Here is a 16,855-nt window from a genome sequence, read left to right as displayed (position 1 = left end):
GGATGTCCCAGCCAGCCGGCCGGGCTAAAGTTCCCGCAAGCAGAGTCGGTTCCCTTTTGCCCCTTTGTCTTCTGGCTTCCTTCCTGTCCACTCTCGTTCTCCAACCAACTGACTGGAAGCCTCGCAACGAAGAGTCAATCGTACCCTCCTTCCCCGCAGGCTTCCTCACCAGTTCCTTACTCCATCCGCCCCGCCCCCGGAAGTGACGTTGGCCGGCCGTCCTAGCTCGCGTCCCGTCGGGCCCTGCGGCGGCGGCGGGAAGATGGCGGCGGCGGGAGCCCTGGAACGGAGCTTCGAGGAGCTCAGCGGTGCTGAGCGCGAGAGGCCGAGACACTTTCGGGAATTCACAGTTTCCGGCATCGGTACGAAAGCAGTCAGGGAGGACGCGATCCGATCCTTCCCCTCGGGCTCCTCTCATGGGTCCTTAAATCTCTGACCCCGGGTTCATACTCCTTTAGTCCACATGCCTGTAGCCTTGGGATCATAGCTTCCGTAGTGTCCTACTTCGTCCTGCTTTCTTCCCTTTCTCTTCGTGTGGATTGTCAGTCGTCACCCTCTGCTTTCTCAGCGCCCTCAGTCTCTGTCATCCCGAGAGAACCAGGTATGCAGGCTGACCACTCTCCTTTTGCAGGGACTGCAAATGCCTTGGCTGGAGCCGTGAAATACGGTGAGAGCGCGGGAGGCTTCTACTATATGGAAAGTGGCAAGTTGTTCTCCGTCACCAGAAACAGGTTCATTCATTGGTAAGTGCTCTGTTCGCTGAATCCCCCTGGAAGGTCGGATTGTTCGGCTTGAATTTTCGCGGCTCTTGGCCAGATTGTCCTTCTCTTGGGCAGTAATGGACAGTCAGGAAAAAAGAAACACTGTTTTCTCTTGATTTCGGAATCAGGAGAAAATCAAGGAGACACAAAGTTCTAGGAGAGGTGCCCTTCCAGGTAGCACTAAAAGCAGAGGAAATGAAGCTTATGGGATAAAGCCCCGAAGACGAGTTTTAAACTTGAACTCAATGTGTTCTCATTGTGTTCTACAGCTTCTTCCATTCTTGGAATACATTTGAGCTTCTTCATGTCAGGCACTCTGCTGAGTTTACTAGAGATGAAGTGGTGGACAAAAACAATCCACTGTTTCCATCATGGAAGATGTTGTAGCTGTCTGAAAATAGATAATGGAGCCATCTTTAATGGGACAATTTTATGAAGGAAAATATCACGAAAGGGACCACAACATAGGTGTATAAACATCAAGTTTTCATACTTGGCTCAGAGGAAAAGTATAGGGGCTGTGAGAGGTTTATGAGAGGACCAGTATTATTGGTGGGACAGGGAAGGTCTTCACCGATATCACATTTAATCTGAGATCTGTAGGATGAAAAGTTGCCGAGACAGGTGGTTGGAGAGCGAGCGGTCGGCATATAGGATCACCATATGCAAAATCTGTGAGATAGAAAGACCTGGATAGATTTGAGGAATTGACTGGAAGTCTGTGTGGCTTAAATGCAGTGGGTGAAATGGAAAGTGATGTGAGAGATGCTGAGCCTGGGGGATGGGAGGGTTGGTAAGCAGGTGCTTACCATCAGATGTTCAGATCCTTCCTAAGGACTTTGGATTTTTTTTTTCCCCAAGTACACTGAATAATCATTGAAGAGTCTTAAAGAGTTACTAACTCTTGGGGCTCCTAGGGGGCTGAGTGGGTTAAAGCCTCTGCCTCCGGCTCAGGTCATAATCTCAGGGTCCTGGGATGGAGCCCCACATCAGGGCTCTCTGTTCAGCGGGGAACCTGCTTCCTTCTCTCTCTCTGCCTACTAGTGATCTCTGCCTGTCAAATAAATAAATAAAATCTTTTAAAAAAAAAGTGTTACTAACTCTTTACTAGCATAAACCAAATTTCATAAAGAAAAAATCTGTTTACTTCATGGAAAATGAATTTGGATTAGATAGATATTATACAAAAAAAGATCTTGCTCTTGCTCTTGCCGAGTAAGAGATGCTGGTGGTTCAATTGTGGGAGTAGTTAGGAAAGGAGAAATAGATGGATTTAAGATGCAATTAGTAGGTAGCTTTCCTAGGCTTGGTGATGGACTGAACGTGGGGTAAAAGATGGGAAGGGAAATGGAGTGAACAAAGACAGTTCCCTGGTTTCTGGTATCACTAACAAGATATTGAGTGGCGGGGTTGCATTTCACTAACATACAGAAGATGGATTTTGGAGAGATGTGAATAATTCTTTCAGATATATTAAATTTGAAGTACCCATTGCAGCAGCCCTTCAGAAATGTCATGTAGGCATTGAAATTTATAAGTCCAAGGCTCTGAAGAGAGACTTACGTTAGACATACAAATCTCATTTAAGAAATACTTTTTAGGGCACCTGGTTGGCTCAGTTGATTAAACAGCTGCCTTTGGCTCAGGTTATGACCCCGGAGTCCCAGGATTGAATCCCATATCGGGCTCTTGGCTCCACAGGGAGTCTGCTTCTCCCTCTGACTTTCTCCCCTCTCATGCTCTCTCTCTCTCGGTCTCTCTCAAATAAATAAATAAAATCTTAAAGAAAAAAAAAAAAAGAAAGAAAAAGAAATACTTTTTAGTGCCTGATATGTTCTAGTCAGTGTTTAGGGACTGAGAATACAGTAGGGAACAAATTCCCTGCCCTCGAGGAGGCAGATAGTAAACAAGAGGAATCCCCCCAAATAATAAGTTTTTCCAGTGATAAGTGGAATAGAGAATAGGGATTGAAGGGAAAGGGGATGCCTGCAGGAGTTGATCTTTTATTTGGGAAAGACCCAGTGATAAGTTGGCATTTGAGCAGAGGAAGTAATCTGGGGAATAAGATTTTCAGGTAGAACCTTCCAAGAAAAAGGAACCAAAATGCAAAGAACCTTGAGACAGGAGCTTGCTTGTTATGTTAAAGAATGGCAAGGGGCCAGTGGGAGTCTGCCCCTGAATGATCAAAGGATAGATTATAATAAAGTAGCCAAGGGTCAAATCAGGGTTTTGTTGGGTGATTTTAGGGCTTTGACTTTTACAGAGTTAGATGGCAAGAAGCCATTGAAGTTTTACGTAGAAGAATGACATGATCTAAGTTGTGTTTTTAGCGGATTGCTATGGCTGCTGTGGTGAGAACAGCATATGGCCGGGACAGTTTGGGAGCAGTGAGACGGATTAGGAGGTTGGTGCCACATTCCAGACAAGAGATGATGGCAGCTTAGACCAGGGTGGGATTAGTAGAGACAGTGAGAAATATTCTGATTGTGGATATGTTTTAAAGATGACTTTGTTAGGGGGCGCCTGGGTGGCTCAGTTGGTTAAGCATCTGCCTTTGGCTCAGAACATGATTCCGGGGCCCCAAGATCAAACCCCTCGTTGGGGTCCTGGGATAGAGCTCCACGTTGGGCTCCCTGCTCAGCAGAGAGCCTGCTCCCTCTGCCCCTCACCTGGCATTCGTACACATGCATGCTCTGTCTCTCGAACAAATAAATATATCTTTAGAAAGAAAAAAGATGAGTTTGATAGAATTACTACCAGGTCAGATTAGATTATACAGAAAGAGAAGAGTCAAGGGTGATCTCGAGATTTTTGGCTTGAGCAACTGGAAGTTACGGAGATGCCAATAATTGAGTTGGAAAAAAGTGCAGATGACCAGGTGTTTTTCAGGATTGCTAGTCTAGGCATTCTGTTTTGGACAGTTTTCATTTGAAATCCCTGTTAGATATCCAAATGGAAGTATTAAAGCAGTAGCCATTTCCATTTCCACTGGGAAGTTTGGGCTGAAGCTACAGATTTGGGAATTGCTGGCATTAGATGGCATTTAAAGCTGTTACACTGAATGAGATCATCTGCTCTCTTGGCATTTGGGGCCAGAAAAGTCTTCATTGTGGAGGGCTGTCCTATACATTGTAGGATATTGAGCATCATCCCTGGTCTCTACCCACTTCAGACCAATAGCATCCCCCTCCCAGTTGTGACAAGCAAAAATATCTCCACGTAACTGTTAAATGTCCTAAGGGAGTAGGCTAGAACCCTCTGTTGAAAACTTGTGTGGATGAGAGAAAAGAGGTCTGAGGACTAACCACCGGGCACTCCAATATTTAGGAAGATAAGTAGACTAGGAAGGAATAGCTAGGGAAGTAAAGAGTTGAAGGAAAAGGAGAATGGTATCCCAGAAGCTAACAGAAATATTTCAAGGAGAAGAAGAATGAAAAACTGTTAAATACTGCATGTAAGTCAGAGAAGTGAAAATAGACCTTTGAACAGTGGAGATCATTGGTGACCTTGCGGGAAACTGCTCCTATTGTGGTACAAACACCCAAAGTGGCTGAGCTCTGGAGAGAAGAGGACAGGAATTGTGAGAACAGAACAGGTCTCTTAAGGAGCATTACTATGAGAGAAGCAGAGGAATCAAATGGTAGCAGGAAGACAGTGCCAGGGTGTGGGAGAAATATACTAGTGTATTTATATGCAGTCGAGGGCAATCACTAAAGGAGAGGAATTGGAGAAAGTGGGATATTTGAAAAAGTAAAGATATGGCAGTGGAAGTATGGAAGAGAGTGAGCAGGAGGTAGGCTTCAAGGAATGAAAGAGGTCTATGGGGAACTGCAGTGGGCAAGGGTCACAGGTGGTTTCTAGTTGCACACACTTGAAAGCTGAGTAGTTTAGGCAGAGAGGGAGGAACAATGACCCAGAATGGCAGTGGGGAGCAAGCAAGACAAATGTGCCTGACCTTGAGGGCCCCCTAAAGGGAGTGTGGTAGAGAAAGCTTACCATTAGAGAGGGCTCCAGGGGCTCAGGCAAGATCCAGGACCCAGCTTTAACCATAAGTCAGGAAGGTGAAGCAGTTGTTCAGAGATGAGGTTGAAGATCCAGAAACTTGTGCTGATGACATACCATGAGTTACCAGAAGGGAACCCTAGGAAATCATCAGAATTCACCTGGTGGGGTGCCTGGGTGGCTCAGTGGGTTAAGCTTCTGCCTTCAGCTCAGGTTGTGGTCTCAGGATCCTGGGATAGAGGCCCTGCATCGGGCTCTCTGCTCAGCAGGGAGCCTGCTTCCCCCTCTCTCTCTGCCTGTCTCTCTGCCTACTTGTGATCACTCTCTCTCTGTCAAATAAATAAATCTTTAGAAAAATAAGAAAGAATTCACATGGCGCATACAACTTTGGGAGTGAATAAGATGTGCTTCAAGAGAATGTGTACAGTGAGCAGGTAAGATGACCCAGGATCAGGGTTTGAGAAATAAAAAGTAGGCACCTGGTCAAAGAAGAGAAGGAGTACCTAGAGATGGGGGAATAAAACCAGAAGAGGGTGGTATCATAGAAGTCAAGAAAGAGACTTTTCAGGACAACATGGTCAAGTGTGTGGAATGCTGCAGAGAGGTCAAGTATAAGAGCAGAACTGAGGAATCCATTGATTGGAATTGGTGTGGTGACCTTGGTGAGAAGAGGGCAGGTTGAAGAGTATGAAGGAGGTGAGGAAATAAACAAGATGTGGCCATGGAGGGGAAAGGAGAAATTGGAATGGCCAGATCAAGGCAGGAACAGGGTGACAGAAAGAGAGAGGCCAGGGAAGAGCATATCTGAATGTGGAGAGAAGGCTTTGGAAGAAGGAGAGATGGACGCAGGAGGGATATACTTGGGAAAGTTAGAGATTGCCCTTGAATTACTGGAAGGAGACTTGCTCTTTGGGGGCAGATGCAGGTGGTATGGTAAACAGGTGATAAGAAGTTAGGACTTTCCCAGCATGGTGTTTTCTATGATCCAAGGCTACCATATGGCAGAGATGCGCCTGAAGAAGTCTGCTCTGCATCCTGCTTAGCAGAGGGGGAAATAGTCACATTTATTAAGGTCACTATAGTATGATGCTGTGGTACTAATAGTGGAGGCCACATTCCACCGCAAGTAATGGGGGATGCAGTTTGAATTGTCTTTATAGTGGAGCTTAATTGTGTTGAGTATCATTGTTCTAAATAAACGGGTCATCAAGTTTGGAAATGCCTCCATTGAACAGAGAATCATGTAATAAGATTTGAATTTTATATTGTGCTGTGTTTTGTAAATGAACATATAGTGATGGTTTGGATTGTAAAATTGATCTGAATTTGTTTACCCAAAACCTTCAAATTGGGAAAATTCACTTGGAAACTATTCCCATATTTTTCAAAGCAAGAGTCACTTAGAAAGAAAAGCATAAACTTTGTAAACAAATGTTCTTTTTTAATAGGAAGATCTCTGGAGATACATTGGAGCTGGTGGAAGAGTCACTGGACATAAATCTGTTGAATAATACAGTTCGCCTCAAATTCCAAAATTGCATCGTCTTACCTGGAGGGGTTCATGTCTCCGAGACTCAGAATCATGTGATAATCTTGATATTAACCAATCAAACAGTGCACAGATTACTTTTACCACACCCTTCCCGGATGTATAGGAGTGTAAGTTGGTTAAGGGTAATATCCCTTACTTCTCAGACTACCCTGGCTATCAGAAATTTAATGTGGGAGCAGTGTCCTTTAGAAATTAAAGGAAAATTGGATTTGTTACCTCTCACCAAGCGTACTTTGATAGTTACTATTTAAAATGATCAGACATATTTTTAAGTTGAAGAAATAATTTTTATCTAAAAAAATCGCTTTCCTTTTAGGATCAGTCTTTTCTTACTTTAAAGACTTTTGTAGGGGCACCTGGGTGGCTCAGTCGATTAAGCATCTGACTTTGGCTCAGGTCATGATCTCGGGATCCTGGGATTAAGCCCTGCCTCAGGCTTCTCCCTCACTGGGGAGTCTGAGTCTGCTTCTCTGTTTCCCTTTGCCCCTCCCCCTGCTCCTGCTTGAGCTTAGGAGCTCTCTCTCTCACGCGTGCGCATGCTCTCTCTCTCAAATACATAAAATCTTTTAAAATAAAAAAAAAGGTTTTATAACAATTGAAAGGAACTGAGCAAAATTCAGCTTATTTTGATTTAACAGATTTTTCTTTTTCATTACTCCACAGGAGTTGGTAATTGAAAGTCAGATGCAGTCCATATTTACTGACGTTGGAAAAGTTGATTTCAGGGATCCTTGCAACTCTCAATTAATTCCAGCTGTACCTGGACTCTCCCCTAATTCTACCACCTCAGCAGCCTGGCTTAGCAATGATGGGGAGGCTCTGTTTGCTCTACCATCTGCTTCTGGGGGAATCTTTGTTCTTAAACTACCTCCTTATGACATACCCGGTAAGAATGGGAACTGAACTTGGATTTAACTTTAAACAAGGAATGTTGGCACTAAAACAGAAGTCTATACCCATCATCCATGGCAAGAACTGTTTCTCTACTCCCCCTGAAATGATCATTCAGTGTTGCTTGCCTAAGGAGTCTCTAATGCTTTTACTGGTTTTTTCTTTTTCCTGAGAAAGTAAGATTTTATACGCTGGATGAGGAATTGTAAACCTTTTTGGAGTGTGGGAAGACAGATGACTACAAGATAGCCTATTCTAAGGTCTATAGTAGAGAGGTGTTGACTGCTTATCTACCTTCAGGTTAAGGTTCTATAATTAAAATAAATTAATTGATGCAAGGAAGTTCAGCTGCTAATAACCTCCAAGTCACCATTGTCTCTTGCCTGGATTATTGCATTAGCTTCCTAAGTACCTCTCAGACCTCTCCTTAACCTCTCTACAGAGACTTCTGGGACAGACTGGTACATTTAAAACCTTAGTAGAACCATGTCACTCCATGGCTCAAAGCCCTCCGGTGAGGGTTTGTTCTTCAGATGTTTCTGAATAAACCCATAGTCCTTACACTATCTTACAGTGACCCCTGCTGCTTCTCTAACCTCAGCTTCTTCCCCACCCAACCCCCTTCACTTCTATACACCAGTCTCCTGCCTTCTTGAAGTTCCTTGAACATACTGGGCACACTCCCACGTCAGGGCTTTTGCCTGAGATAGTCTTTCTCCAGCAACTAACTTGGCTCATTCCCTCAACTCTTCTGGGTCTTTACTCAATGATCCATCAGTGTGAGGCCTTCCCTGACCACCCTTTTCAAAACTGCATGTACACATGCACCACCCCCAACACAGCATTCACTGTACCCTTTCTGTTTTCACCTATTACCATTCTGCTTAAGATAGTTTAATGTTTCGGCTTCTGCCCTCCTCCCTATGGAATATAAATTCCATGAGGACAGGTATTTTTTTTTATATTTTGTTTACTGCTACATCTTCAGCATCTGGAACTGTGCCTCCCATGCAAAAGGAAACCAGTGATTGTTTTGGAAAGAATGATTGTTCTGAGCACCAATAGGGTTACTATTGGTAAATGGCAGAAGTTTTCCCTAGGAATGTATGTGGATAGGCTGCATCCTAAAACTTCTTCGTATAAAAATACAGAAACCTGTTACCTGTTATAAGGTTTTAAACGTACCTATTCATGGCTGCATCCTTGTTGTTGGGTTTCTCTGAGTCTGATCCAGAGGTGCCTTGGATCTCATTGGTCTGTTCTCCATCCCACAGGGACGGTGTCAGTTGTGGAGCTGAAACAGAGTTCAGTAATGCAACGACTGCTTATAGGCTGGATGCCAACAGCCATCAGGTAGGTAGTGTCTGGTGGGTAAATCAGAGGGCCCAAGGATGTAATTCTTGCCCTGGTCAGCACCTATTAGTAATTCCACTCTTACTCTAAGGCAGAAAAGCATTATACTGAAAAGAAGAGTCTGTAAAACATCACATTCTATCAGAGGAGAGCCATGTCTTGGACACCTTGATTGCAGAACGTGATTTTTGTAAATACTCTCACAATATTCCATTTAGTGCTCTTCCCTGACTTACCAAATCTGATTTTATAGAATACTAGAAGTGGAAAATTTTTGATGATTAGAACTCTATTCCTGTCTTATGTAGAGCCTTAAATTGTATCATAGTGATTGATTGTAAATCACTGGAAAATATAATTACCTTATACCAGTATATAAATTCTTGGCTCCTTCTTTTAAGAGGTTACATTTATAACTTTGTTTTATCTTTTTAATTACAAATTCTAATCCAGTATTTATAACACTGAAACCCAAAATTGGGCCTTGTGTTTTTAGAGGTGACCAGGGGCTCTCCGATCGTCCCTTCGCTCTTGCTGTTCATTGCGTTGAGCACGATGCCTTCATCTTTGCTCTGTGCCAGGATCATAAACTACGAATGTGGTCTTACAAGGTAAGTGCTACATTTATCGTTACTATAAATCAAAATAGGACTGTGAATTGTAAGAAAATTGAAATCAATCTTGCTGTTTCTCTCAAAGATCATTAAGATCACTTAGTTTGGAAATCACAGGTTATTTCTAGACTCAGTTCCATTTAGATTTATTTTTCACACATTTCTATGTATATCTCTCTCTCTCTCTCTCTCTTAAATTATGAATCCTAGGGGCGCCTGGGTGGCTCAGTGGGTTAAAGCCTCTGCCTTCGGCTCAGGTCATGATCCCAGAGTCCTGGGATCGAGCCCCACATCGGGCTCTCTGTTCTGCGGGGAGCCTGCTTCCCCCTCTCTCTCTGCCTGCCTATCTACTAGTTATCTCTGTCTGTCAAATAAATAAATAAAACCTTTTTTAAATAATAATAATAAATTATGAATCCTACAGAATTAAAATAGTACAGAGAATGCTCTTCACTTAAGAGGAAAAAATGTTTTTTGTTTTTTGTTTTTTGTTTTTTGTTTTTTGTTTTTTTTTTAAAGATTTTATTTATTTATTTGACAGAGAGAAATCACAAGTAGATGGAGAGGCAGGCAGAGAGAGAGAGAGAGAAGCAGGCTCTCTGCTGAGCAGAGAGCCCGATGCGGGACTGGATCCCAGGACCCTGAGATCATGACCTGAGCCGAAGGCAGGGGCTTAACCCACTGAGCCACCCAGGCGCCCGGAAAAAATGTTTTTAAAAAAAGGATCATGGATGGGGCGCCTGGGTGGCTCAGTGGGTTAAAGCCTCTGCCTTCGGCTCAGGTCATGATCCCAGGGTCCTCCTCTCTCTCTGCCTGCCTCTCTGCCTACTTGTGATCTCTATCTGTCAAATAAATAAATAAAATCTTTAAAAAAAAAAAAAAAAAAGGATCATGGGGCACCTGGGTGGCTCAGTGGGTCAAAGCCTCTGCCTTCAGCTCAGGTCATGGTCTCAGAGTCCTGGGATCGAGCCCCACATCAGACTCTCTGCATGCTGGGGAGCCTGCTTCCCTCTCTCTCTCTGCCTGCCTCTCTGCCTGCTTATGATCTCCATCTGTTAAATAAATCTTTAAAAAATAAAATAAAAAAGGATCAAATGTGTTTTTTGTTTATTTTTTAGATTTTATTTATTTATTTGACAGATCATAAGTAGGCAGAGAGGCAGGCAGAGAGAGAGAGAGAGAAGCAGGCTCTCCACTGAGCAGAGAGCTGTATGCAGGGCTGGATCCCAGGATCCTGGGTCACGACTGGCGCTGAAGGCAGAGGCCTTAACCCACTGAGCCACCCAGGCGCCCTCTCAAATGTATTTTTTAAATACAGGTTGATATTTGTTTATTTTTTTTTAAAGGTGAAGTGAAAGTTTATTAAGGTGATAACAAAAAGGAAAGAAAAAAAAGCTCTCTAGAGAAAGAGGGGTCCTGAATGGGTTGCCCAATAAAGTAGTTTTTAAGATTCATAAAACAGTTGATGGCTTTATTTATCAGACTGAGTAGATATTTTCATCTCAGCCTTTAAAAAAAACAAAACAAAACAAAACAAAAAACCTGTTGTGTTCTTCAGCAGTTAAAAGAGAAAGAGTGGTAGATGTAATGGATGTACCTCCTTTTGAAAGGGAAGGAGTTTGTTTTTCTAGCTTGGATTTTCTTTGACACTACTTGTTGATTCATCTTGGGCAGGACCAGATGTGCCTGATGGCAGCTGACATGCTAGAGTATGTTCCCACGTTTAAAGACCTTCGGCTCGCTGCTGGGACTGGACATAAACTACGACTTGCTTACTCCCCTTCCATGGGACTCTACATAGGGGTATACATGCACGCGCCCAAACAAGGACAGGTAGGAAACAAATGAGACCTCTGTCAAGCTATGCAGTAGGTACTGATATGGGGAGGGAGCTATAGATTCATTGAGTCTGTTTAAGCTCTTCATACCAGCGTAGGTGTTTCAAGTGGTATTTCCATGGAGATGATGAGTTTTGTGCTAATATGTGAATTTAAAGATCTTGAAGAAGTTAGGATTAAAGGGAATAGAGAGTTTAAAGACATGTAAAAGGAAAAGTTAACCAAAGCTGAACAAGAAAGAGCCAATTTGGATGTCTGGGTGGAAAAATGGTGAAAAAATGAAAGGGAGGTAGGTGTTACTAAGTGGTTGGAGGGAAGTAAATTTTTAGAAGTAATTTTGCTTATCTTCCAGACACTAGTTGTTGTATGTAGATAGGTATTTAGGACATAATACAACTGTATAATCATAGAGTAAACAGCCGTTTGTCGGATACTCTGTTTGGTATGATGCCAGGCCCCTTAAGTACATTAATAGCAAATGCTTGGATTGTGCTTACTCTGGTCTCACATACTTTACACATATTATCCATTTAATCCTGATAACATTCTGGTGAGGTAGGGTTTTTCCTTACTGTGCTGGGGGTGCCCATCTGGGTGCCCCTTTTATTTCTCTTGGGCTCTGATGCCCAACTACAGGTTGCTCCTCCATCTGGATGCCTTCTTTATCTTGGCTGATTCTCTGCCACCCCCACTCAGTGGACACCCTCCTCCTCTCCTTGGGCTCTAATCACCAACATAGACTGCTACTCTGTGTGGATACCCTCATCATACATCCTACCCTTCTACCTATGTGTGGAAGCCCTCACCCTGCTCATGCACCTAGACTCTAAGCCAAATGTGGATACTCTTTTTACCGCCTTTGGCTCTTTTTTTAAAGATTTATTTATTTATGGGGCGCCTGGGTGGCTCAGTGGGTTAAAGCCTCTGCCTTCAGCTCAGGTCATGATCCCAGAGTCCTGGGATCGAGCCCCGCATCCGGCTCTCTGCTCCGCAGGGAGCTTGCTTCCTCCTCTCTCTCTCTCTCTGCCTACTCTGCGATCTCTCTCTGTCAAATAAATAAATAAAATCTTTAAAAAAAAAAAAAAGATTTATTTATTTATGATTTGAGAGAAGTTGGAGGGGGCTGTCAAGGGAGACAAAGAATCCCAAACAGACTCCCTGCTGAGTGCAGAGCCCAATGCAGGGTTCAGTCTCACAACCCTGAGCTGAAACCAATAGTCAGACATTCAACCAGCTGATCCACCCAGGTGCCTCTTTATCCCTTGGGCTCTTGATTCATGCCATGACCCTATCCTTGGTCTCAGTTTCCTGGAGTAGCCCACAGAACTCCAGGAAGTATTAACTAACATTTGCCAGTTTACTGTGTGATGAAGGATACAGATGAACAACTAGAAGGAGGAGTATAGAGGATGAGTCCAGAAGGGTCCTGAGTTCAGGGCCCTCTGTCCCTGTCATGTTGGGGCTTGCCACCCTCCTGGCACATGGCTGTGTTCACGGCCATTAAGTCTAGAAACTTTCCCTATACTGTACTTTAGGAATTTTTATGGAAGCATCATGACATAGACCTGATCCATTATTACCTTCTCTAGCCTCTCTCCCCTCCCCAGAAAATGGGCTTGGACCTGAATGTTCCAGACTTTAATCATGGCTTGGTTTCCCTGGTGACCAGCCCTTATCCTGAAGCTATCCAGGAGTCACTTCATTAGAAAAAAGGTGTTTCTTGGGGCACCTGCGTGGCTCAGTGGGCTAAAGCCTCTGCCTTCAGCTTGAGTCATGATCCCAGGATCCTGGGATCGAGCCCCACATTGGGCTCTCTGCTCTGCCGGAGAGCCTGCTTCCTCCTCTCTCTCTCTCTCTGCCTGCCAAATAAATAAATAAAATCTTAAAAAGAAAAAGAAAAAAGGTGTTTCCAGAGCGCCTGGCTGGCTCATTCAGTAGAACATGTGACTCTTGATCTCTGGGTGAGTTGGAGCCCCATATTGCGTGTGGAGCCTACTTTTTTTTTTTTTTAAAGGCATCACCCAGGAAATTCGAAGGGATTTGCGGGCTCTGTATAAGATGCTCCTATCATTTCCATCACTTAGGAAAATACAAGCTTTTTTTTTTTTTTTAAGATTTTATTTATTTATTTGACAGAGACACAGCAAAAGAGGGAACATGAGCAGAGGGAGTGGGAGAGGGAGAAGCAGGCTTCAAGCTGAGTAGGATGCCTGATGTGGGGCTCAGTCCCAGGACCCTGGGATCATGACCTGAGCCGAAGACAAATACTTAACAACTGAGCCACCCAGGCACCCCAAATACAGGCTTTTTTAGCTCAGGATCAGGAGCTGGAACAAAAACCAATATATGTCTTATTTGACAGATTCTGAAAGAGATAATGTTGGTTCTCTGGATAATATTGGACAGTATTGCCATCCTAGCAATATTAAGTCTTTTGGTCCATAAGTAGGGGATGCTTTTCTATTTATTTAAATCTTCATTAATGTCTTTTTACAATGTTCTGTAGTTTTCAGAGTATAAGTTTTGCAATTCTTTTGATCTGTTTATTCCTAGGTATTTAATTCCTAGTCTAAATGCTAGTGTATTTTATTGCTAGTGTAAATGAAATTATTGAAATGAAATTATTATTTTCTCAATTTTATTCTCAGATTACACAATGCAAAGTTTATAGAAATACAGTTCATTTTTTGGGGCGCCTGGATGGCTCAATGGGTTAAAGCCTCTGCCTTTGGCTCAGGTCATGATCCCAGGATTCTGGGATCGAGCCCCGCATCAGGCCCTCTGCTCAGCAGGAAGCCTGCTTCTCTTCCTCCCTCTCTCTGCCTGCCTCTCTGCTTATTTGTGATCTCTGTCTGTCAAATAAATAAAATTAAAAAAAAAAAAAAGTAGAAATACAGTTGATTTTTATATATTGATTTTTGTATCTTGCAACCTTTTCTATTTTTTTTCCTGTTCTAATAGTATTACAGTGGAGTCCTTAGAATGTCTTATATATAAGATAACCTCATCTGCAAACAGTTTTATTACTTCTTTTCCATTTGAATCATTTGAATGCCTTTTTTTTTTTTTCTTAATTGCTGTGGATAGATCCTCCAGTACAATATTCAATAGCAGTGGGAAGAGAGCCTATATCTTTGTCTTGTTGCTGTTCTAGGGGAGAAAGATTTCAGTGTTTCACCATCGAGTATGGTGTTAGCTGTGAATTTTTCATAAATGCCCTTTATCATGTTGAGGAAGTTCCTTTCTACTCCTAGTTTATTGAGTATTTTTATTATGAAAGAGTGTTCAGTTTGGTACCATTGCCCTGATTCATGTTAAAACACCAATAATTTTACTCTCTAGGCTTTTGCATCATCAATGCAAAAATAACAACACAGTGAAAAGATAATATAATATTATGAAAGACTTTCAGGGATGCCTGGGTGGCTCAGTCAGTTAAGGGTCTGCCTTCAGCTCAGGCCATGATCCCAGCGTCCTGGGATTGAAGCCCAAGTCGGGTTCCTTGCTCAGTGGGGAGCCTGCTTCTCCCTCTGCCTGCCACTGTCCCTGCTTATGCTCACTCGTTCTCTCTCTCTCTCCCTCCCCAACAAGCAAATAAAGAAAAGCTTGAAAAATGAAAAAAGACTTTCAGCCTCACTGGGGGCTGAGTGGCTAGCTGGCTCAATGAATAGATGCATGCAACTCTTGATCTCAGGGGTGGTGAGTTTGAGCCCCCACATTGAATGTAGAGATTACTTAGGAAAAAAAACTCTAAAGAAGGGGGTTTCAGCCTCATTGATGCCCTGAAAGAGCTATAGCCTACATTTTAAGAAGCACTCCTCTAAGAGATTCAGAATTGAATGTATAAGTAGTGTCAAATTAAGCAGAACTTTTTTTTTTTTTTCTTTAAGATTTTGTTTATTTCTTAGAGAGCATGAGCAGTAGAGATGGCAGAGGGAGAAGGACAAAGAGATTCCCCTCTGAGTGTGGAGCCCCATTTGGGGCTGGATCTCAGGACCCTGAGATCATGACCTGAGCCACAGGCAGCACTCAACAAAGCTATTATTTCCTTCGTTTTAAGCATTGTGGTTCTATTAATGAAACCTAAAATCAAATCAGCTTTTTTGGAGGTTAGGCCTATTCAGGTCATAATGAACTTGTAATCCTTTTTTTCCCCCTTCAAAAAATGCTCTTCAGCCTGTTTTTTCCCTTAATCTGCACGATGTCTATTTTTCTTTTTAAGATTTTATTTATTTATTTGACAGAGAGAGACATAGTGAGAGAGGGAACACAAGCAGGGCAAGTGGGAGAGGGAGAAGCAGGCTTCCCACTGAGCAGGGAGCCCAGTGCAGGGCTCCATCCCAGGACCCTGGGATCATGACTTGAGCCGAAGGCAGACACTTAATGACTGAGCCACCCAGGTACCCTGACATCTGTTTTTCTTTATCTGTGATATCTTACGTCCATTCCTATTAATTTCATTTGTTTTTCATTTTTGTTTTGGTTCTTTGGATTCTAATTCTTTACTAAGTATATTACTTCGGTCATTCTCAGCATCTTGTTCTCATTGATATCATAAGCTTGCTGCCTGTTTTCCAACTAAAACACTAAGACAGCTCTGTAACAGAAGTCCTTCAGACCTGTGGTGTGTGGTCTGTTGACTGGTCCTGGGCCATGAATTCTTGGTTACTGGTTTGCTGTAAGATAGCTACAGAAAGTGAGAGGAAGGCTTTTATTTTAGAGACATTTGTAGTGGTTTGACATTCCTACAGGCATCATATTCAAGGTTTCTGTATTTTATAATAGTATCAATCTGCAACAGGTTGGAAATTTAAAAAAAAAAAAAAAACTGGTCCTTTACTACAGGTAGGTAATTTGGGAAGCACTATACTAGCCCAGCATTTTTCTAACTTGTTTTTTGTTTTTTCGGCTAGTATCTGTAATAAGAAATACCTTGCTTTACTGCCTACTGTACACATATATGATGATTTACATGTAACAAAAAATTTTCATGGAATATAACTTAACCTTTACTAGGCGTGATGAACTGATGAACTCTGATACTTTGGTTTTTTTGAATGAAGGTTGAGACCCACTAAATTAATTTATATCCCATTAAGGGGTTGAGATCTATAACTTGTAAAATATAGCCCTAGGTTAGGATGAATATGAACACTACATATATTTTTTATATTTCATACACTGCTATTTTTTTCCCCAAAAGGGTCTCTCACTGTATATTTTCTTTTAGTACTTCCTTGTGGACTATTGCTTATGTTATAAAGATAGAATCATTGTCACACATCAATATATAGTGAATTTTCTTTATCCAAAAAAATTACTTAAAATATCCATTAAATACCATTTTTCAGTTTGAAATTTTTTGTTTTGGGCCGTGATCATATAGTGGTTAGTACTCTGCGTTGTGAAATTTTTTGTTTTGGCAGTAGAGTTAAATACTTTACTTCAAGGGTGCCTGGGTGGCTCAGAGGGTTAAAGCCTCTGCCTTAGGCTCAGTTCATGATCCCAGGGTCCTGGGATTGAGCCCTGCTTCAGGCTCTCTCCTCAGCGGGGAGCCTGCTTCCCCCTCTCTCTCTCTCTGCCTACCTCTCTGCTTACTTGTGATCTCTATCCATCAAATAAATAAATAAGATCTTTTTTTTTTTAAGATTTTATTATTTATTTGACAGACAGAGATCACAAGTAGGCAGAAAGGTAGGCAGAGAGAGGGAGAAGCAGGCACCCCGCTGAGCAGAGAGCTCAATGTGGGGCTTGATCCCAGGACCCCGAGATCCTGACCTGAGCCGAAGGCAGAGGCTCAACCCACTGAGCCACTCAGGTGCCCCAATAAATAAAATCTTAAAA

General features: G+C 42.6%; 1 protein-coding gene across 1 annotated transcript in view; it reads left to right on the top strand.

Moving 5' to 3' along the window:
• Positions 1 to 221: 221 nt before the first annotated feature.
• The window catches only part of LOC132008267 (nuclear pore complex protein Nup160), a 52,124-nt gene continuing 35,490 nt past the window's right edge, over positions 222 to 16,855 (top strand). The window contains exons 1-7 of the mRNA XM_059386807.1: positions 222 to 362; positions 632 to 743; positions 6,212 to 6,422; positions 6,979 to 7,201; positions 8,481 to 8,559; positions 9,056 to 9,170; positions 10,848 to 11,006. Coding sequence (XP_059242790.1) covers positions 263 to 362; positions 632 to 743; positions 6,212 to 6,422; positions 6,979 to 7,201; positions 8,481 to 8,559; positions 9,056 to 9,170; positions 10,848 to 11,006 — 999 coding nt within the window. The 5' untranslated portion in view covers positions 222 to 262. The remainder of the gene's footprint in view (positions 363 to 631; positions 744 to 6,211; positions 6,423 to 6,978; positions 7,202 to 8,480; positions 8,560 to 9,055; positions 9,171 to 10,847; positions 11,007 to 16,855) is intronic.

The sequence above is a fragment of the Mustela nigripes genome, unplaced genomic scaffold (genome assembly GCF_022355385.1).
Source record: "Mustela nigripes isolate SB6536 unplaced genomic scaffold, MUSNIG.SB6536 HiC_scaffold_76, whole genome shotgun sequence".
NCBI classification, from domain to species: Eukaryota; Metazoa; Chordata; class Mammalia; order Carnivora; family Mustelidae; genus Mustela; species Mustela nigripes.
The sequence above is the reverse complement of the archived record's forward strand: the minus strand, read 5'-3'. Positions and strand labels throughout refer to the sequence as shown.